Source organism: Vitis riparia, unplaced genomic scaffold (assembly GCF_004353265.1).
Source record: "Vitis riparia cultivar Riparia Gloire de Montpellier isolate 1030 unplaced genomic scaffold, EGFV_Vit.rip_1.0 scaffold791_pilon_pilon, whole genome shotgun sequence".
NCBI classification, from domain to species: Eukaryota; Viridiplantae; Streptophyta; class Magnoliopsida; order Vitales; family Vitaceae; genus Vitis; species Vitis riparia.
In genome coordinates, this window is record NW_023269786.1 from 88541 (window position 1) to 111644 (window position 23104).

The 23104-nt window shown below is 36.2% G+C and overlaps 1 protein-coding gene across 1 annotated transcript in view; it reads right to left on the minus strand.

Annotated features, from left to right (window-relative positions):
- LOC117910627 (exportin-4-like) overlaps positions 1 to 22500 on the minus strand; it is a gene marked incomplete at its 5' end in the record, with an annotated part of 70819 nt that extends 48319 nt beyond the window's left edge. The window contains 14 exons of the mRNA XM_034824721.1: positions 928 to 1164; positions 1641 to 1716; positions 2155 to 2228; positions 3419 to 3523; positions 7434 to 7543; positions 7656 to 7718; positions 7807 to 7903; positions 8395 to 8533; positions 8667 to 8753; positions 8848 to 8953; positions 21126 to 21309; positions 21824 to 22069; positions 22233 to 22328; positions 22429 to 22500. Coding sequence (XP_034680612.1) covers positions 928 to 1164; positions 1641 to 1716; positions 2155 to 2228; positions 3419 to 3523; positions 7434 to 7543; positions 7656 to 7718; positions 7807 to 7903; positions 8395 to 8533; positions 8667 to 8753; positions 8848 to 8953; positions 21126 to 21309; positions 21824 to 22069; positions 22233 to 22328; positions 22429 to 22500 — 1692 coding nt within the window. The remainder of the gene's footprint in view (positions 1 to 927; positions 1165 to 1640; positions 1717 to 2154; positions 2229 to 3418; positions 3524 to 7433; positions 7544 to 7655; positions 7719 to 7806; positions 7904 to 8394; positions 8534 to 8666; positions 8754 to 8847; positions 8954 to 21125; positions 21310 to 21823; positions 22070 to 22232; positions 22329 to 22428) is intronic.
- Positions 22501 to 23104: the final 604 nt, after the last annotated feature.

A 23104-nucleotide genomic window follows, 5' to 3' on the forward strand; every position in this document is an offset into this window, starting at 1 on the left:
CACAAGCAAAGATGGAGGGTGGCAAGACGGCATCAGGCGAGGCAAGAGGTGGAAGCGCGTGGGCGGAAAGTGATCCACGTGCCCTCACGTGCCGGCGCGTGAGATTCAAGCCGCCGGAGAAGAGACGCGGGTGGCCGGCGCATGGATGGGATTCTTCCTCCGGTGCTTTGAGAAAAGTTGAAGACCTCCTCCTTGCGCACCTGATGGTATGGTCGGTGTCGGAAAAGGATGTCACCGGAAAAAGGTCGCCGGCGGTGAGGGTTTTCTGACGGTGATACGGTTGATCAGAAAGCTTTAGGAGATAGGAAGGGTGACCGAAATGAAACACGGTCACTAAAAGATTTCCCAGAATGGATTCACGGATAAACCGGAAATAATTAAGGTTTTTTTCTCCGTTGGCTCTGATACCATGTGAAGAGAGAGAGAAAAAAGAGAGAATCCCTAATTATTGTTATTGAAAAACTGCGAAGAATACACATTGGACTTAGGTATATATATACATGCTAGTGGGACCCACAATACAGTAAGGAAAGAAAAGGAAAAGGAAAAGTAAATAATCTAAATAACTATACATTATCTAACAGAACCCATTGTCATAACATACACATTATACTACAGACAAGGAAACCATGATCCATAAACACAGGGAACAAGGATATCTATAGGTGGCAAGTTGAGTGTGTGGGAACCCCATTGTCATAACTTACACATTAAAAGTAACCTAGTATAACATATTTAATTAAGAACCAACTTGAAACATTTGCTATAGAAATTATAAGTCAAATATTTTCCAATTTATTTTTCAGAAGCCACAAGCATATGACAGTCATGACACAGGCAAGACAGAGGAAAACAGTGCAAATGTCTAATAATATTCAAATTTCAAAAAATGAGACAATACAAGAGGTACTGTTCTATATTTTCTACCTGCAAATCCTTCTCGCCAGGATATGAAATGAGTGTCATCATGGAGATCCGAACAATAACATCAAGCACAGGTTTACCCTGATTATATTGTCCAAAAAAACTAAGCAAAGCTTTTCTGGAGTGTTGTGACCGAAGCCAGCTCTCATGATCATAACCTGAATTGCAGTTGTCTTCTCTACATTCTTCAGGCACCATTAGATATGTGGAAGACCATCTTGCAAGAAACCATATAACTGCCTGTAAGGAGCATCGAGTCCAGTAACCAAACAATATAGCTATCAAAATGGTAGGGGAAAAAAAATCCAATTAAGAGAACTCACTTGCAATGTCTTTTTCTGTTTTTATCCATTATTTATATAGTTGTTTTGTGCACTAAGAAATTGTACTAAAACCATTTTTGGAAAACAAATGGAAACCAGTATCTCTACTCCATTTCTATTACTGCAAAATTTTATCTTCACTTTTCAAATAGTGACAACCATATAATGAAACATATTGCTGGAATCCAAACAACATAGATGCCAGCCTTGGCGAAGCTTGGTAGAAACGTGAATGACCCAAAAACCATGACATAGAAGATACAAATTATTAAATATTTAAAAGTTCCTCAAGCATTATAATCACTTCATCACTTTTTTCGCAGCAAGCCATACCCTGCAAAGAGAGGAACCAGATATGGATCCCATACTAATTAAAGGGGTAAAGTGGAGTACCTCCATAAGTCGAGGACTAAAAACTGATGTTCTCATTTCTTGATCAAGACTCTGCTCGGCAAACCTTATAATTGTACTTCAGCAAAAAGAAAGGGCATGTCAATAAAAAAAAATGAAATAAAAATAAAAGCAGAGAAAATTAGTTGTTGCAGCTCTCATTGGAGATTGTTGTGAGAAAGTCTTTCCAAACCACATAAATCAAGTGGTTCTTGTGTGAGCTTGACATTGAGATTTATTTTATTGTGATTGTATCCATTGACCACTGTTATTTTCAGAACCGTAACCATAGGTACCCTCTGAAAGAAAGGGACAAATCATTTCAGACTGGTAGTGTAGTAGTTAGGGCAGCATGATGCTTCCAATCAGTTCAAAGGCAATGGAAAATCCAGATGACAGCTCACTTAGCCACAAATCACTAGTATGATGTACTGTATATTGGCTTCGCCTAGACAAAAAAGATATAATACTACTATTATTGGGTACAGGCTTAGTAAAGAAAAAGCAAGAGGTTTACCTAGAAAGTACAACAACAGGATGTTTATGTGTTTCTACAATGTCCACAAAATGGGTTTGTATAGCCATTGGAACCTGAGTATCAAATAGTTTAAGTCAAGAATTAGAATTTTAAGTCACAAAACTAATAGATTTCACATACTACAAGAGCAGATATCCCAATCCACAGTTTACAATAATGGCACCAAACTGTGAACTAAAAAATTGATATTTAACAGAAAAAGAGGAGAAACAAGCACCAGAAAAAGAGGGGGAAGGTCAGAAACAAAGTACTCAGTAAATAGCAGAATCTAAAATTAGAAATCAAAGAATAAGAAAAGTAGGTTCTAAACTAGGATTCTAGTTAGGTTAATAAATATGACTAGTGCTATAAAAATTATAAAGTAGAAATTAAAAATGAGAGAAGTGGGGGGGGAAGAGAAAGAGGGAGATTGGGAGAGGGGAGGGGAGGGCGAGTGTTATAAGAATTATAAAGTAGAAGTTAAAAATGAGGGTGGGGAGGGAGATTGGGAGAGGGGAGGGCGAGTGTTATAAGAATTATAAAGTAGAAGTTAAAAATGAGAGGGGGTGGGGGAGAGAGAGAGATAGAGAGAGGAAGGGGAGGGCAGATGGGGGAGAAATAGATAGATAGAGAGCTTCTCTAGTATTGTGAAACTACACCAACAAGTTGCCTTGTCATCTTCACATTAGAACTGTTAGTTGCCTCTGATTAGCTTGCTGCAATAAACGCATTTAGAAATTTATGTATCGAACAAGATAACTCCTAGTAAAGAGTGAGAGTGAGAGGGAAAGGGAGCAGTAGGGGAAAAGAGAGAGAGAGACAGGGAGAGAGGGAGCTTCTCTAGCATCATGAAACTACACCAGCAAGTTGCCATTGTGATTATCAAACTAGGCCAGTTAGTTGCCTTTGATAAGCAAACTTAGCAGTTTATGTATGAAACAGGATAATTGTGGCTATGTGCTGGTAAATTGATGCATCTAGGTGACTACTAAACAAGTATTTCAATGTAGAGATGCCAAATGTTCCTATGACTATGGAATATCCTTTTTTCCATATGCCAGAATCTCACATACTGAATGTTCAATAGTGCATATCTTAGATAATGCTAAATCAAGTAAATAAACAAAAAATTGCCAAGAGAATTACATGGTCATCTTAAATTGAATATAGCGCTTTGGACTTCTAAAAGCAAATAATCAATCATATACAGGGTGTACTTGCAACAACCATAGTTAGAAATTAGCTGAAAGAAAAAAAAAATTACCGAAGGTGTTTCTCCCTCTCCTTCATCTGCGAGAACATGTCCAGTTATCAGTAATAATGAGTAGAGTTCTTCCAAAGTTTCAGTTGGATCAGTTATGCCTTTGCCCTACAAGCAATATGATGAACTCAAGAAATGAGAAAGTAAGATCAATGATTTGAAACCATCACTAACTTATGCACACATGGCAGAAAAGGATTGAACATAAGATAATACCAATTGTCACATATGTCCTTCCATCATCAAATTTTAGTCTCAGGGTAATGCTTAAGCAACAGAACCCGTATAGCCATAATCACAGTTCGTTAAAATTAACTAGATCAGATACACACCCCACCGACCCCCCCTCCTTTTTAATTGATTAGTTCTTGTTGATATATACTTTTTGTTTGCTTATAAAAAAAAAAGGGAAAATGTTCTGTGACCAACTGCATAAAATGAGAGTGATGGGGCCCACATGCTTGCTGGAATCCAAGGTTTAGAGGAGCTTCTGAGGCTGGGAGTTAGCCTTTGCTGAGTCCTTTTTACGGGCTCTGAACCCTTTGACTACAATGGCTTGATAGATAAGTTCGTTTGGAATGGCTCTTCCTCTATCAGATCATACTATAGCCTTTGATAGGGGGTATTCCAACTTCCTAGCTAAAGAGATGCGAAGACCAAATTACCTTCTAAGGTGGGTCTTTTCTCCTCTGGAGGCAGTTTGAGGGGAAATCTAATGAATGATTAGTGTTGCCTCCACAAGAAAAAAGAGAATTCTTATTAATTGCAAATTGGGGTCAAATGAGTGTTAAGCTTGTGACATCTCATCTTCTCCTTGCTTGTGTTTTCTTGGGTCCTCCAGTTGGTTAAAGGTGTGTTACTTCACATGCCAGCTTCATAGGCTAGAATTTCAAGGTGCAAGGGAAGAAAATCCCATCATATTTCTTTTAGTTCATGTAAAGAGAGTGAAACAAAAGAGTGTTTGAAGGTGTGGTGTGGAAAGGTCAAGCTGTGAAAGATGGTCTTCTTAAGGCTTTGTTTTTGTGGTTTAGCAATGTTAGGGGATTCATAATTTTTCCTTTCTTGACTTTGTAGATAATAGGAAAGTGGTAGTTAAGAGAGTTACTTTTCAGTTTCTTCCTTTTTCCTGTTTTGTCCTGCACACCTTGTATGATTACTGTGCCTGTTAGGCACCATTTTGATGAAATTCTTAAACAACCATGTGGGGTGGGGGTTTTTAGGGAGTCTGAGGAGCCTCTATTCCTCCTACCGAACTTTCATAATGGAAATGGCCTGAAGCAGAGAAAAAATATATTTGAGGTTTATGCAAAAAAATTCCCAACCGCTTCAGCAACCTTCCTGTCAACAAGAACCATTTAAACAATGACAACTACACATATATGAGAATACTTGATGTAGGACAACCCTAGGATGGTTGCCTACACTCAAGGGTAGGTGGGCTAGGGTTTTATTTTTAGGGTGTAAGGAGAGGAACAAGGAATAAACTTTATGGTAGAGAAAATTATAAGATAAGAAATAGAGAGAAAAAAGAAACAATGAAGAAAAGATGGAAAACCTTAGAGTCTCACTAAGGCCTTCTGGGAGTCTCACCTAGAAGAAAATCAATGGAGTCTCACCATTGAGGGTTGCAACCTTGCAATGAAAGAAAGTATAATATTATTCATCAAAAAATTCATTCCTTTGATTTACATTGATTAGCCTATTTATAGGCTTCTCTAAGAAATCCAAAGTCTACTAGGACTCTAATAACCTATTCTACTAGGACTCTAATAACCTATCATGACTCAAATTCTAATTATATTATAACTCAACTAGCTAATCCTAATTAAACTCCAACAAATACCAATCCCTATTCAATTCTAATTAATATTAATCCTACTTAAAGTTTACTTAGGTCTTCCCTTTCTTCCTTGAATAAACTTTAAAAGGCTTTCCCCCATCAATACTTCTTTTAGAAAATTAAGGTGGCACCTACTAGACTGTCCAGATAGCCTCTTATCTCCAAAAAAATGCTTCAAGCACTTTAGAAAACTCCCAACTAACAACCAGTTTGATTAATCATAGAACTATACAAACATGAGATTGGCCATGATACCCACCTGACAAAAGAATAAAAATAGAACTTCAAACTTCAGCTTCAACCAATCATGTATAACATCTAAAAATCACACAATTTAACAAGAAACACACACATGCACACATACATATATCAGAAAGTTAAAAGGCATTTAAAATTATGTATAACTCAAATATTATATTTTGTACATTTTTTCATCCTCAACAAACTCCAAGAAATTCTTTTTTTCTTTATTTCATCAGAAACAACAAATTCATCGGATTGAAAACAAAATGGGAAAGAGGATGAGAGATGTCCTTCACAAATACAGAACCTGACCAAAAGGAGAAGGGCCTACATCCAGAAACCAGAACTAAGAAAAGAGGAGATCCATCAAAAGCACATTTCAAAAAGTAAACATACAAAACTGTGTTGCCGCTCCTTAAAAACTAACTGTGCAGCCCCTCATCTTGCTGAATGATCTATGATGTATTTTTCTAGGTGAGGATCCCAGAAGAAGGAACATCACAAGCATCTAGCAATATCCATGATTAATCTTAGCTACACATCAAGTTTCCATGGTCCTTGCTTCTCCTTTGAGCCCCATGAAAATCTTCCTCCAATAAACTAAACAGCCTCAGAGATCTAGGCAATCAGAGGCCTTCCAAAAGGGCCTCAATCTCTGACACCATTTTTTATGAAACAAATTTATTGATTGATGCAGATAAAGAGACATCAAAGGGGCTTCTAACTTTCCAAAAAGATCCTTAGGAAGGGAACTCCCTCCTAAACTCACAATACTGGATCAATACAAAAGGATTATAAAACCTGCTCTAATGCTTTAGTAAAACAATCTTACACAGCTTAAGACTCTCACAAAAATGTGAAGGCTTACAAGGAAATTCCCTCAAGGGATAAAAATATCCCGCAAAAGACACCAACTATCTGGCTTTTGGGTTGGGCAACAATATTTGCTAAGCATCAAATGCAAGAGAAAGGGCAATCTAAAACTCTCTCTATAGCTATTCGTAGTCCAACAGGTTTAGAGAAAGCCCTTAACACACTACCATACTGATTCCCCATCACAACTCTAATCCTTAACTGACCAAGGTTTTCCCAACCAGCATCCATCAAAATCGAACTCAAAGGTTGCCCTGCTCAAGGAGGTTTCCACTTAGCTCTCACCTTCATGATCCTCCATCTGACAATACAAGCAAGCCTCCAATCTAGTGATACCCTATACAGCAGTGTACAGAAACTTAGATGGATGCCCAGAAGGAGGATAGGAACTAAAGTACATCCAAAGATGCATTTGAATTCCTCCAATTGTCCTCAAAAGTCTGGTCATCCTTCTAAAGCCATATCAACCAAATCTAAAGGAGGCATACCACCGACCACAGAACTCTGCCTCCAAACCAAGCACCAAAAAGTGAAGATCAACATGTCAAACCCCTAGGAGGAACTCAACCAATCCCAACAAGTCTAACAACCTACAGCCAAAAGCTCTAACACAGCTGGGACAATAAAGAAAGAGATGATCCACTGCTCTGCCATAATCCAGACACATAACACACACCAGTAACAACTTTTGGCTGAAAATACAAATCCCAGAACTAGGTTTAAATTAGGAATTCATTAATGACCAAAATTTTCCACAAATCTCTTTCTTTTATAAAACCCACAAGTCAAGAAGACTTGGCTAGGTTGACAATCTATCATGAAGTGATATCATTCTTGCACCATTCAAACAGAATGCCAGGCTGCCATCTTAATTATGCGACAGCTAATAGTAAACCGCCTTCTAGCAGATGATCCAGATCATGTGGAATATTGGGGGAAAATTAGTCACAGGAAAAGTTTCAAAATTGCATTAGATAAGAAGATAACACACCATTATCAACCCAACAGCTAGTATAAGGTTTACACTGAATATAAATTCTTAAAATGAAGTGGAAAAAGCACCTGATGGAGCCGTGCAAAACGCTCAGTAAACAGTCTTGTGAGTAAAGGAATCGCAACGTCAATTGCAGCTCTTGCAATAAGAGCATAAGAGCTTAACCTTTCATCCATGGCTGGAAAGAAAACATAAGAGCAAACAATGACAACAAGAATTATGACCATGATGACTAACAATCATGACTGGAAACTTAGTAAAGAGATGTTTTGTTAAACTTAATTGCACACCAGAAATAGAAGCCTGAAGGTATTGAGAGTCTTCATCATCATTGAAAGCTGATGCAGAAGCAGCTAGAACGCAAAAAGGTAATGCTATGAGATGGCAAGAAAAGGATAACCAGAATGCAGAAACAGAAAAGAAATAAAACATCAAAATTACCCCTTAGCTCAGCCTCTACAATCAAGGCAAAGAGATTGCCTGCAGCATTTATTCCTTCTGATGGAAACCTAGCATTCTCACCTATGCTGTGCATTGGCTGGGAAAGAACATTAAAAGTTCTTTTAGTTTGATGAAATGCTACTAAACAAATCAAACACTACTCTAAGCTTAGGAAGAGAAATGAACTTTATGTTCGAAAGCAAGCATGTCATATTGATTAAACCCTCTAAAATGCAAACTAGACATAAATTTTCATATATAATAATAATGTCTTACCAGAGGAATGAGGATTAAATCAATACTATGAAGAGACATTGATAAATATAAAGAGGATACTTGCATGGTTGCATGAGTACATTAACAAAAAAAACACATTTCATGATAAAAATAAAAAAGCAACCATGTCTTATTTATATCAAATGCAAGCCACAGGTAAAAATAATGTGTGACCACAGGATGGGCGTTAAACCAACACTGTCGTAAAGCCTCTATTTAAACAACGCTGATAAAGATGTAAGAGGACACTTAAATATTTGCATGAATATGATAACAAGATATCAAATATAAAAGTGTGACAAAAATACATACTATGAGAAGGGTGGTCCACGTATCTAATAAAATATCGCGTGCCATCCAACTCCACGTCTCCTCTTCAGTGTTTTTCGCCATTAGGACTTTAATCACTTCACACATCAATGTTGATAGCAGAGTAAGAGTGCCAAAAGGGCTGAATAACAGTAAAAAAACAATCAAAATTACATCATTTCATACATGATATTATATCAGGATGCTGCAGTATAGGCAACCTTTGTTTAACTCAAAATGACAACAAAATTCTAACATGAAAATTTGTCACCAACCTTACAGATTTCAAGAGTTGGTCAAACACAGTGGGAGTAGTCACAGTTGCCATAGATAATAATGCCCGGCAACCATCAAGCATCTCACTGAAAAAACCAGAGAATATGTGAGGCTTCAAAAAAATTGTAAGAACATGGAACATAAAATGAAGACAGAAAAGGTCATTTACAAGAATATAACCTTTCACTCTTTCCACATTCAATAGCTTGTGAAACAGCATGAGGAGGATCGATCCACGGTATAATTCCAGATAGCAGTTGTAGAAGGTGATGTTCTTGCATATTGGCTAGATGATCAAGAACAACTCACTAGTTAGGGACAAAAACAAAAACAGGTTTCTAATAATACCTCATAGGACTCGCACATACAAATTAGGTACAGGGCTGTGATACCAAAATTTCCAAAGACAATTTTCATTCATATCGCATGTTATTTTCCAGGACAATGCCTAACCTCACTTTTTTAGGTACATAATAGAGTTTTGATGGATATGACTGCATCCTCTATAATTTCTCAAGGTTTTATGAAAAGATTACTCTGTTGCCGAAATCTTCTCAAAATCACCTATCACTAACACTTTCAATGGTTTGAATAGCAGAGGACAAAAATCATCAATTGCAGTGGAATTAGTGGTGGGGTGTGCCAATGGTACCCTGGGTCACAGCTGGAAAGAGACATGATAGTATTAAGAAAAGTAGAGAAGGCTACAAGGAAGATGAGCAAGGAAAATTGAGATTGAAATATTCACTTTGACAGACATTTCCTGGTTAAAGAGGACACTTTAAAGACAACTCATGTGCCTTTAGGCCAGAAAAGAAACTCCAGCAGACATTGGGTGAAAGTATATCCCAGCTCAGGTCAAAGAAGTTTAACTTTTCTCAAAGTAAGTTTTTTGCAAACCAAGCACAACAAAGATGAGAAGATCCGGATTAATACTAGGAACCTTCTCTAAACTCAGTTTCTTTGGATTTTAAGCCACATTTTTTCCCAGAAGCAAGGGAAGGAAGATTAAGGCATAAAAATCCTAGGCTATCCAATCAGATGGAATATATTGATGAAAATGGAACAAGCCAAATAGCGAATGTAGGTGGACATTTCACATAACAATTAAACCATGTCACATAAACATTAACAGAGTCAGAACCACTATCATATTGGTTCCACCAATCTAATCAATTACATGCACTATTTCTATTTAGGAAATCCTTTTTTCAGGTGTAACCCACGACTCCCACGAAAATACCCATGCTGCTATATGGTTAAAGGAACAATGTAATTGAAGAGTTGAGGAGATAATATGACTTAACAGAAGTAGATTGAGGCTCAAGTGAAGGAACAAGTGCGTAATACATCACTAAAAATTTAGTTAACCTGAATGAGCTTTTTGGCAAATATGGTAAATGAATTAATAAAAGCTCCAAATAAAAGCAGGGGTGTAACCCATGTACAAACACAAAAGGAGAAAAAGCTAAAGCCAGTACAGCACATGCCAATACCTAACCCATGCCCATAATATCAATAGAATAGAAAGGTCTTCAAGAACATATTTTTGCTTCCAGACCAGATTACTCCAATCCTTCAAGTGTTCTGATATTGTGCCTTTTTCTAGACCATCTAGAACAGGCAGAGAAATCAACTTCCAAACTATCTCCCGCTTGATGCCCAGAAAACAAGGAAGAACCCAAAACACACCTGATGGACAGAAAATCTAGGACCATAATGCAGCAGCCAATCATGAAGGCTGAGAATGTGACTGCTGATTCAGAATCTTGTCTGCAAAGGTAAAACCAATTGACCAGCTTTCACCCTATCCCGATGAGATGCCCAATGGTAAGGATTTACACACACACACAAAAAAGAAAAAAACAAAAAAAAACAAAAAAACAAAAAAACAAACAAACAAACAAACAAACAAACAAAAAAACACAAAAACAAAAGCAAAAACAAAAAAAATAAAAATAAGGCACCCTCAAATTTCAAAAAAGCAAATTAGATAGGAAAGTAGCAGCTTCTCACTCATTTAACGAATTATAGACCATATAACTCCAAACAAGCCCTTTCTATCAATCTTCCAAACCAGCTACTTAACACTAGAACTAGAAAAGGAGTTCAACTTCTCTACCTTCTATAGTGTACCAACCTCCCTCCATTTCTCCATGCTTTCAACAATCACCTTTCTCCGAAACCTGCCATGCTCCACTACAACCTCCAAAGCCACTTACCAAGTAAAGCATATTAAGAGGCCTAAAATTCCTAATACCCAAGCTAACATCAGACTTTTCAAGCATATACTTGCCACCAACTAAGTGAATCTTCTTATCTCAGTGGCCTCCCAAACCAACCCACCTCCACCCCCTAAAATCTCCCCCACCCCCAATCCACCCACTCAAGAGGAACTCACTTTAGATCCCTCCAATCTGCTTCTCACCATTCTAAGAGTACAAAGGTCAACTAGAAAAGTATTGGCAAGATAGAAAGATGTTTTAGGGGATTTTTTTGGCTTGCCTCGGTTTATGGGCCTAATATTTTGAATCTCAAGTAGGATTTCTAGATGGAGTTACAAAACCTTTTTAGACTAACTTTTTCGAAATGGTGTGTGTTGGGGTAGGAGAGAGGATTTTACCATAATAAGAGGAATTGTAGAAAAGTTAAGTAGTTCTAGTTTAACCTTAAACATAAGGGATTTTGATAGATTCATAAGAGAAAGCGAATTAATAGACCCTCCTCTTAGAATTGGGTCTTTCACATGGTCAAACATGCAAGGATTCCAATTTGGAAGAGGTTGGATAGACTTCTGTATTCAAACAAGTGGGATCCCCTCTAAGAAGTGCTTTCCAGATTGACTCCTAATCATTGTCTAATCGTTCTAGAAACCAATCCATTCAAGTGGGGTTGAACCCATTTAGGTTTCAAAACATTTGGTTACCATACCTAGATTTCAAGAAAAGATTTAGTCTTTAGTGGAGTGAGTGTCAGGTGAAAGGTTGGGAAGGTCATAAAATCATGAAGAAACTACAATTTGTCAAATCACAACTGAAAAAAGATAATAATAAATAAATAAATAAATTTCTTTTAGACATCGTTAGCATTGATGTTGGTGAGCAAGAAGGAAATCTAACTCCTGAACTTTAACAATGAAGGTCTTAAGGAAAAGGGAACTAAGGGATATTTTGCTAAAGGAAGAGGTGCACTAGAGACAAAAAGTTAAGGTCATGTGGAAAAAGAATGAAGTGTAATTCCAAGTATTTCCAAAGGTGGCCAATAGTAGGCAAAATAAAAAAAAATTCAAAAAGTCCTCATTGTTTGAAGATGAGGTAATTACAGATAACATTGAAAACATCTTGGAGGAGATAGTACATTTTTTTAGAAAGTTACACTCCAAGCCCCTTGGCAACTCTTGGAGCCTAGAAGGATTGAATTGGTCTCCCATTTCAATAAAGAAGGTTGCATGGCTAGACCACCCATCCTTAGAAGAGGAGGTTTACAATGTCGTATTTCAATTAAGGAAAAGGCATCTAGGCATAACAGATTCAACATTGCAATGTTTTAGGAGGGTTGGGATGTAATCAAGGAGGATTTTAAGGGTTTTCTTGAGAGTTCCACAATAACAAGTACTAAACCAAAGCATTAATGCTACCTTCATTGCTTGTGCCAAAAAAAAGTCAAACTAACAAAATCTCAGAGTTTAGACCTACTTGTATAAGTATGGGTGTAAGGAGGCTCAGTTTGGTCAGTTATTAGGTAACATTTTGACCGAACCAACTTGATCGGTTTGTGTCTGAAACAAACCGAACCACACCTATGTGGCGAGAAAAATCAATCCAAACCAAGCATATTGAGATTAGTTTGGTTCAATTCAAAGGGATTGATTTGGGCCTAATTGAGACTTCAGCATCCAAGAAAACAAATGAAACATGCTCAATCAAGTAATCTAGCCAAACTCATAAAAACAAACCTATTAAAATGGAAATGGTCCATACAAACAAGTCTATCTTTATCAACTAATACTATATAGATCAAAAGTGGAATGCCTAACCTTAAATCTGATTATGAAACCCTAGGAGTATGAGGCTTGTGGGAAAGAAGATTTGTACAAATGCAAAGTCGAGGGCGTGATTTCGGTTTCACGACGAGTTCACAAGGACATCAGCGTCAGGAGAATGGCGTGAGGATGAAAACTGAGGTATCCAATTGTTGAGTTCATGATCTGAGTTTGTGGAGTGAGTACGAGGTTGTGTTTGCAGCAGAGGGAAACCTTAAGGTTGACAATGAAGATCGACTCAGATGTGAGGGAAACCGTAAGCTAAACAATGAAGGTCGACTATGATCTACAACTCAACAATAAAATTTGAAAAGAAATCTTTTTTGGGATCCGGTGGTTGAGAGAATATCAAGAAGGTTGGATGGGTGGAAAAAGACTCTTTTGTCTCAGGGAGGAGGATTACTTTAATTCAGCTAAGTCTGTTTCACATCCCTAGCTATTTCCTCTCCCTCTTCAAGATCCCAGCATCAATAGCCTCAAAGATTGAGAAACTACGAAGGGATTTCCTTTGATCTAGGGTGGGGGAAGGGAAGAAAGATCATCTTATCAGGTGGGATGTTATTTGTAGGCCAAAGGAGTTGAAAGGTTTGGGATTTGGGAAGACTTCCTTGAGAAATAATGCTCTCTTAAGAAAATAGCTTTGGAGGTTCCCTAGGGAAATAAGTGGTTTGTGGCATCAGGTTATTGCGAGTATCTATGGGACACATCTTAATGGATGGGACGCCAACATGGTGGTTAGATGGTCACACAAATGTCCTTGGAAGACTATTGCACAAGTTTCCTAGGATTTCTCCCCATATATTCGTCTAGTGGTTGGGAAGGCTATTGCACAAATCTTCCCAAAAACGAATTCTCTCCCAATTCCCCAAAGACAATAGGCTTTGTTTACTATTAAATTTTTTTTCTTAACCTTGTCAAATTTCTAAAATCTTGTCTTGTTTCTTCCAACCAAGTTTTTGTGGAGATCAAAAGCCCCTTCAAAGGTTAAGGCCTTTGCTTGGTTAGTGGTACATGGAAAGGTAAACACCAATGACAAGCTTCAGTTGAAAAGACCCTACAAATCCCTTTGTCCTTAGTGGTGCATTCTATGCGAAGGAAATGAAGAATCGATTGACCACATTTTTCTACATTGCCCTTTTTTTTTTTTGATTGGAACATTGCCCTTTAACTGCTAGGCTTTGGCACAAACTCTTCAATCTAGTAAGGTTGGATTAGGTTCCACCAATGAGTATTGAAGACATGATAATTATCGCATTTAGAGGTTTGAGGAATTCAATTAGAGGCAAGACACTTTGGCAAATCGTTTGCCTCACTTTGTTGTGGATTGTGGCAAGAGAGAAACGTTAGGATTTTTTAGAATAAGGGGAGATCGGAAGGGATGTTATGGAATTTACTTCATTTCTATTCCTCTCTATGGGCCTCTTGTATTGTTGCTTTTAGAGGACTTCCTCTTAGTGTTTTACAACTCAATTGGATTGCAATTTGTGATTTAAAAGTTTGAGATAGTTGGGGATTATCTTTGTATATAGTTTTCTATAGAGGGGTGTATTCTTACTTTGATCAAATTTTGTATTTTGAGGGAAGGACCTCTCATCCTTCTCTTGTATCTTTACTACTATTAATACAATATTCTTCGTTTTTGATAATATAATATATATATATATATATATATATTTCTAGATTTAAGAGCCTAAGGCTTTGATACCACATAGAATAAGAAGAATTGAAAGGTAAATGGAATAAATTTCTTCCTCTATTTCAATATATACATCCCACATATTTATACAAATACTCCTAGCACAAAAAATAGAAACTTTCCTAACCTTATTTTATCAAATCCCCTTGATTATGGGATTGTCCTAATCCTCTCCTTAATTATAAAAATATACAACTATAATCTTTCCTAATTACATTCTTCCACAATCCTCAATCTTCAAATTAGTCAGGTTGTGATGGAAGTTAAGGTTCCAAGAAAAAGAAGACACATTGCCAAGGATGGTTAAAATAGAGAGACTTTTAACCATGAACATAAAGGTTGATCCCCCAATCATAAATCTTCCCAAAAGCGAATTCTCATGTCATCACCCACCACAAAACAAGTGTGAATAAAAAACTGGAAAATCTGTGCAATTGGCTTCCAAGGGCACCAATATGGCCATTTGGTCAGAATGTTGTTGTTCCTTCCATTAGGATGTGTCTCCCAAATTCCCAAAATAACTTGATACCAAAGGGAAAAAGTTTCCTTGTGGAGCTTCCAAAGCCACTCCCCTAAAAGAGCAGTATTTCTCAAAGGGATCTTCTTAAATCCTAAACCTCCAAACTTCTTAGGCTTACAAACTATGTTCTAATTGATAAGATGAGCATTTTGCCCTCCTTGACCTTCAAACTCTAACAAGAGAAAATCTCTTTGCAATTTCTTAATCTTTGATGCTATTGATGTTGAAATATTGAAAACAAATAAAAAATAGCTCGAGATATTATACGTTCATGTTTAAATTAGAGTTATTCTATCCTAGTGACAAAAATGTTTTTTTTCTACCCATTCAATCTTCTCAAAATTCTATCAATCAATAGAACCCAATATGTTTGCCTTCAGGTTGCCCTTAATGGGAAACTTAGATAAGATAAAGGCCGCCAATTTAAGATTTGACATCCAAGCATAGAAGCAAACCTAGAGATTAGTCTTGACTTGTGTTGATATTAGCAAGAGTGCTCTTGTCTAAATTGATTTTGGTAAAAAGTATGTTATACATTGTGGACCTAAATCTTACAAGTTTAAGTTTTTAGGAAAATTGATAGTTTAACATGGTATTAGAGTCTCGTTAGGCAGGAGGCCATGTGTTCGAGCCTCATTGCATAATATTTATTTCTCCAATTTATCAACCCCATGTGTAAGCCTAAAAGAGGTTGCTTATAGTTGTTTGCCTACAAACCTGTGTGTCACTCCACTTGTGAGTACAAGGTCGCACATGAAGGAGGATATTAAAGAGAATATACATTGTGGATAAAAATCCTATAAGCTTAATCTTTTAGGAAAATTAGTAGTTCAACAGATCTTAAGCCCTGATAAGTTCCTAAAAACCAATAAATTTAGATTAAGGTTTTGTAGATCTTCTATTGAAGGTTTGGAGAAAAAGATGGTATCATCTGCAAATTATAAATGATGAATAGGCACAGGGAAATAGTATCTCCTTGTCTTAAATCTTTGGTTACCTTAACCAATCAATAATAAAAAAAGTTCAGAACCTTTCCATTTAATTCATAGTGATATTTAGGGTCCTTCCCTTGTTCCAAATATATCTAGGGCACGTTAGTTTGTGTCTTTCATTGATGATTGTACTAGGGTTTCTTGGATCTTTTTACTTAAACAAAATATAATGTAAGTTTTGATCTCCCAAATTTCCATAACATGATAAAAAAACTAATTTGGTGTCACTATCAAAAGGTTTTGATCCGACAACACTGGAGATTATTTCAATCAAGTTCTAACTCCATACTTTCATCATGATGGTATAATTCATGAGTCATCATGTGTAAACACCCCATAGCAAAATGGAGTTGCTGAGAGGAAAAATGGTCACCTTCATGATACAACATGAGCTTTTTTTGTTTCAAAACATGTGCCTAAATCTCATTGAGGGGAAGTTATCCTAAACCCCACACATCTCATAAACCGATTACCTTCTAGAATCTTAGGTTTGAAAAGTCCCATAAAAATACTCTCATTATTTTATCCTAATAAGAGAACCATAAACCATCTCATTCCTAAGATATTTGGGTGTGTCCTTTATGCATATTCATGGCCCAAACTGAGGAAAATTGGATCCAAGAGGAGTCAAATGTATTTTTGTGGGATATTCATTAACTTAAAAGAGATATAAGTGTTATCATCCACCATCCAAATTTTTTTTTGTCTCAGCTGATATTACTTTCAACGAAAGTGAGTCTTATTTTCTCACTCTTTATATTCAAGGGGAGAATTCCATCAAGGAAGACAAGTATCAGGACTTCAATTTCAGTGATCCCTTTCTCATTGACCTTATTGACCCTCTTAAAGTGTCTGATCCAGTATCTATACCTCTCATTGATCGTATTGACCCTCCTAAAGTGTCTGATCCAGTATCTTTACCCTACTCTGAACCCGAGTCATCCATTGAGCCTACTCCTAAGAATTGAATGACTGGAAAAGTATACTCAAAGGAAGAAAGTTGCAATTCCTCAACTAATACAAGTCCAAGAATCCGAACTGACTTCACAAAATGAGGTAACGGTGTCTCATCCTCCCTTACAAACTAAGTAAAAACTTCAGTTTGAAAAACCCATAGACCAAAACCTCCCTATTACCATCAAGGAGGGAACGAGGGAATGCACTAAATGTCTATTGTATCCACTTTCCCATGCTGTATCATTTGAAAAGTTGTCTCCATCCATAATAGTTTTCTTACATGTTTGAACAATATTCATATTCCAACCACTCTATTTGAGGCTTTATCTAATGAAATTGGGGACAAGCTATAAATGCATAAATGGAGGCCTTGGAGAAAAATAAAACTTGGGAGTTGTTAAATTTTCCTGCAACAAAAAGACTAGTGGGATGTAAGTGGGCCTATACTATTAAGTATATAGCAAATAAAACATTAGAAAGGTATAAGGCGAGAATGATGGCTAAAGGATATAGACATATGACGTGGATTATTTAGAGATGTTTGCCTCGGTTGCCAAGATGAATATGGTCAAAGTTGCATTATCATTGGCAACAAATTATAACTGGGATCTATAACAATTCGATGTCAAAAATGCATTTTTGAATGAAGATCTAAAAGAAGAAATTTATATGGAAATCCTTCTTGGATTTGGAAGTGATCTAGCCACTAAAAGGGCGTGTAAACTGAAGAAACCTTTATACGGGCTAAAACAGCCTCCAAGGGCATGGTTTGGAAGGTTTGCTAAAGTGATAAAAAACACGAGATACAAACAAAGTCAAGGAGATCATATGTTGGTCATCAAACCTTCAAATTTAGGGGGAGTTACAACTCTTCTGGTATATGTGGATGACATCATTGTGACAGGAAATGATGAAAAGGAGAGACAGACTTTGAGGCAATGTTTGACTAAGAAGTTTGAGATTAAAGAGTTAAGAAGGTTGAAATACTTCCAAGGAATCGAAGTTGTACATTCTAAGCAGGGAATCTTTATTTCTCAATAGAAATATGTAATAGACCTTCTCAAGGAAACAGGGAAGTTGGCGTGTAAACCAATAAGCATGCCAATAGATCCTAATCATAGGCTTGGAGAAGCTAAGGAAGATGTTGCGGTAGATAGAGAGATGTATCAACGTCTGGTAGGAAGACTCATTTCTCTCTCACACATAAGACCAGATATAGCATATGTTGTAAGTGTGATTAGTCAGTTCATACACAACCCAAAAGAAGTTCATCTGCAAGCTGCTAACTGAGTGCTACAGCCTTAAGGGGTCTCCAGGAAAGGGCATCCTATTTAAACGAAACTCAAGACAAGTACTTGAAGCATATACAAATGCTAATTATGCTAGATCTGTGGTTGACAAAAGATCAACCACTGGATATTATACCTTTCTTGGTGGGAATCTGGTAACATGGAGAAGTAAGAAACAGAGTTTGGTAGCGAAGTCCAACGCAAAAGCAGATTTTTGTGCAATGGCCCAAGGAGCTTGTGAACTACTATAGTTGAAGATTATTTTGGAAGATTTGAAGATTAAATGGGATGGCCCAATGAGACTTTACTACGATAATAAATCTGCAATCAATATTACACATAATCTAGTGCAACATGATCGAACGAAGCACGTAGAGATAGACAAACATTTTATTAAGGAAAAACTAGATAGTGGGTTGATCTATATTTCTTATGTATCTACTAACCGTTAACTTGCAAATATACTTACCAAAGGTTTAAGTAGTACAACGTTTCAAGCAAGTGTATCTAAGTTAAGAACGGAAAACATCTATTCACTAGCTTGAGGGGGAGTGTGGAAGAATGTAATTAGGAAAGAATATGGTTGTATATTTTTGTAATTAAGGAGAGGATTAGAACAATCCTATAATCAAAGGGATTTCATAGAATTAGGTCAGGAAAGTTTCCATTTTTTGTACTAAGAGTATTTGTATAAATATGTGGGATGTACATATTGAAATAAAAGAAGAAATGTATTCCATTTACCTTCCAATCCTTCTTATTCTACAAGTACCTTAAAAGACTCGAGTCATCTCTCACTCTCATGCACTCATCTCCAACCATTTCAAATGCAAGAGGCTGGTCAATGTCCTCTTTAGGCTCATTCCCATTAAACTATTCCTTTTTAACCTTGTCCAATATATCAAATCTTGTTCCTTTCTATCCAACCAATTTTTTATGGAAATCTAAAGTCTTGTCTAAGGATGGATTAGGTTCAACCCAAGAGTATAGGCAACATAATGATCACTTCATTTAGGTTTTGGGGAGCTTTGTTACAAGCAAGGCCCTTTGGAAAATCACTTATCTCACATTGATTTGGATCGTGTTAGGAGAGAGAAATGTTAAGATCTTTGAGGATAAATGGAGGACATCAAAGACACTTGGGATCCACCTCACTTTTATTCCTCTTTATAGGCCTCTTCTACTAACGCTTTTAAAGGCATTCCTCTCAATATCATTCAGCTCAATTAGTATTCAGTGTGTAGATCAAAAAGGCTTGGTTAGCAATGAGAGGAGCTTAGTCCGAGTTTGAGGAGATGATATCTATGTACAGTTTTATGTGGTCTAATCCATTTTGTATAGTTCTCCTTGTTTAGTAGAGAAGCTCAATTATATTTTGATCAGTTTTTGAATATATATATATTTTAAGGATTCTTCATCCTTTTCATAAACGGTGTTTTTCAAGAGAGACACTAAAGTGTCCAAGAAACAAACCACCTTTTCAACATTTCCTCAATTTAGTGCATATCGAAAAAGATTTAAAAGAATACACCCAAAGGCTATAACAAATAATCAGAAACAAGGCTCCCCACCCACTAAACCATTTGGTTAGCCAACCAACCACTAAACCCATCCACCTTCCCAACTAGGATGATCTCACTTTTCTCCAAGTTGATCTTCAAGCCCGAAGCTGCCTCAAAATACAAGAGAGTCCACCTAACATATAATAGATGATCATTATCTACCTCACTAAACTAGGAGTTAAACTTTTTCCAAATACCTATAGTATTAAGCATTTGCTTTGAATAAAATGGGTAAATACAGAAATCATATTTGCACACTTAGTTCAATATAGAGTGGATAGAAGGATAGGATAGGTCCCTGCCCCAACCTCTATATTTCTTATTTGTGCATCTAGGAATCCCATGGGAAGGGTAGGTTTTTTATATCCCACTAGTAAAAGCACAAAGTTGCCAAACAATGTTCAGGTAAACCTTATTTACTATATATAAGGTCTAGAGGCTGAATCTTGTAAAGCAGAATTTTGGCCATAAACAGTTCTAGACTACAAAGGTTTGAATTTCAGATCCTACAAGGAAGAAAGACACTTCAAATCATTTAAAGATCTAGATTTCTTATCTTATCATCATCATATTAACAATAAGCTAATTTAGAATCAATATATCAGAGACCTTTACACTTAATATAAAGGATTACTCCTAATTAATCATTCTTTTGTTAATTTATCAATTTATTCTACCCATAATTTTTTTTTTTTAGCATTCAGTTTATTAATAAGAATTAAAATGATTAATTAATTAATCATATCAAAACAGCTCCTGCACAATTTTTTGATGACCAACAATGATAAATTAAACAAGCTTTTTTCATTGTCATCTTACTCAATAAATCTGGTATTCATTTAGTTTGTCCTTTTAACATGATTGTCCAAATTGAAGCATAATCATCAAATGTTATTATTACATGATCCCAATTACCAGAAATCAAAGCACTATTCAGAAGGTAAATTCCTGCATTTTCAAAGGGAGAAAATATCCAGGAATGCATATATTCTATATCCAGATTGCTTATCCAGCAAACCAAACATGGCAGTGCCGATTTACAAAATCCAGAACTGATGACACACATTCGATTATAAGATATCACAGTTTATATCCCCTCAAAAATAGGAAGCATGCTCAACTCAGAACTTAAAATCTTGCACACAAAGAACAGGTATATGTCAATTTGTCTTACAATGCAAAAGGTATGGAGTTCAGACCAGACAAATTGATTTTGAGAACACAGAAAGATCCTTATGCTATCCATAACAGGCAACTGGTAGATAATCATCTTATTGATTTATTCATAAGAGAACACTAATGCACCTCCATCACAAGCTTTCAGTTCTACAAAATAAGAAACATAACAAAAAATAACCTACTAATTATTAGAGGTAATCTAAGAGATGTCAAATTTTTACCAGATGGAAATATGGTTCCTGTTAAGGAGCAAAATTGTACAATAAGCTTTCTTGCAGACACTGCAACAGGGCAGTCAAGCCAGTAACCTTCACATGAAAACTTTTGCCTAAGTGCCCCATATAAGCCCAAAAGCCAACCAATATGACCATTTGAAATCAAAACATCCCGCCAAGAAGGACCCGGCTGCAGTTAACATAAAAATAAAAAGATAAAATATAAGATAAAAAATAAGAGGGAGAGAGAGAGAGAGAGAGAGAACCAAAGAGAGTTATTAAAGCAACAGCAACAGCAACTAAAATGAATCATTGAAACATGAGGCCAATATTCTACTTATGCCATTTTTAAGATTTGTACACATCATAAAACATGGATTACAATGACACCAATACATTGCAACAGAGGAGATGGAACAAACAAAGATTATTACATGTTAAAAATTGGCAATTTCTGCTTAATCTATTCTTGTACTTTGGAGACCTTTTAATGAATGTAAGAAGAATCCCAAGAAGAAGAATATTTTAGAAACATCTTAATGAATGTAAGAAGGATGGCAAGAAGAAATGATGTAACCACATGATGAGTATTATATCTTTTCTCATGAGAGGTACTTAGGTCAATAATTTCTATATAACCATTTCAATATGCCAGAAAAACCTTCGGCTGAAAATCAAAAGAAATTAGAGAACAAATTTGTCACCTGCACTAAGATACACTCTGATCTCTTCGGTGAAGCAATATCATGCCGAACTCCATCGTTAAAAACATCCATACTCGGTTTTGCGCCTTTAGCCATATTTGTGTTGTAGCGGAAATCCCAGTTTAAGATTTGAAGCATGAGACGTAATGCAGCAGTACAAACTTTAACCTCAGGTACAGCAGAATGAGATTCTATTATTCGACTTGTGACACTTACAGCAGCATCTTGTGCCCAACAGTAGAATGTCTATGATTTAAAAAAAAATTCAATTATAAAGAGAGAAATAAACTCAATGCAAAATAAAGTCTACATACAAACAATGGTCTATACTATATTCAAAGGAGAACTCCAATATGAGTAGCAAGAAAACAAGTTATAGCTAAAAGGATGCCAGTAGTAAATGGATAACCTTCAAATACGCTAGTTCTAACAATTTTAGGCACTGCTCATGAAACTCCCTAGGAAGCCCCATGGCAGTTGAAGTAGATGGAGAAAATTCAGATACCTGGAAAGAAAAGACTCCTGTCATGAAATCTGGCAAAAATACGTTAAACCCAAAGTAAAAACCAATAAACAACTAGTGAGGATTAAGGCATGCTAAGTACCAAAGATTCAAGGAAATTGATTCCTGTGAACTGCACATCTACACCATGAACGCCAAGCACAGCCTGTTTTACCTGTAGAATGGGATTGTTATTTTCCATGAAAATGTCCACAAAAAAAAATCAATAATTTCAGCAAAAATTTAGAGTGAAGAAATAATTGAAACACAAGGATGTGGTTGCCTTGGGAAATCTGTGGACAAAAAGAGCATCCATGCTTAATTTTAAGTACAGAGGATTAAAAAACAGAAGACAAAAGAAAAAAAAAAGAAAAAACAAAATATAGGCACATTTAAAAGTTAAGAAAGTTATTTTGTGGATTTATTTTGAAATGTCATATTTATTTTGTGGGTTTACAATGAATTTATGCTTCGAAATGTCATATTTGTCCAGCTGATTTCATCTCAACTTTAAGATTTGATGTTTCCACATATATGATGCTGGAATTTCTAATCCATAAAAAAGTATTACCAAATACCATACCAAAACATAAAATGAAAGAGTCAAATTAGATACCAAGCATACCACTTCAAATTGCAAAAGCTTTGAAAATTTGTACATGCACTATGCAAATTAGAAGTATTCAAGGAACGTGTAGCTGCTCCACCCTGTTTTCAAGGAAAGATTTAGTTTTGGGTGGTGGGAGTGTTAAGGTGGTGGTTGGCAAGGTCTTAAATTC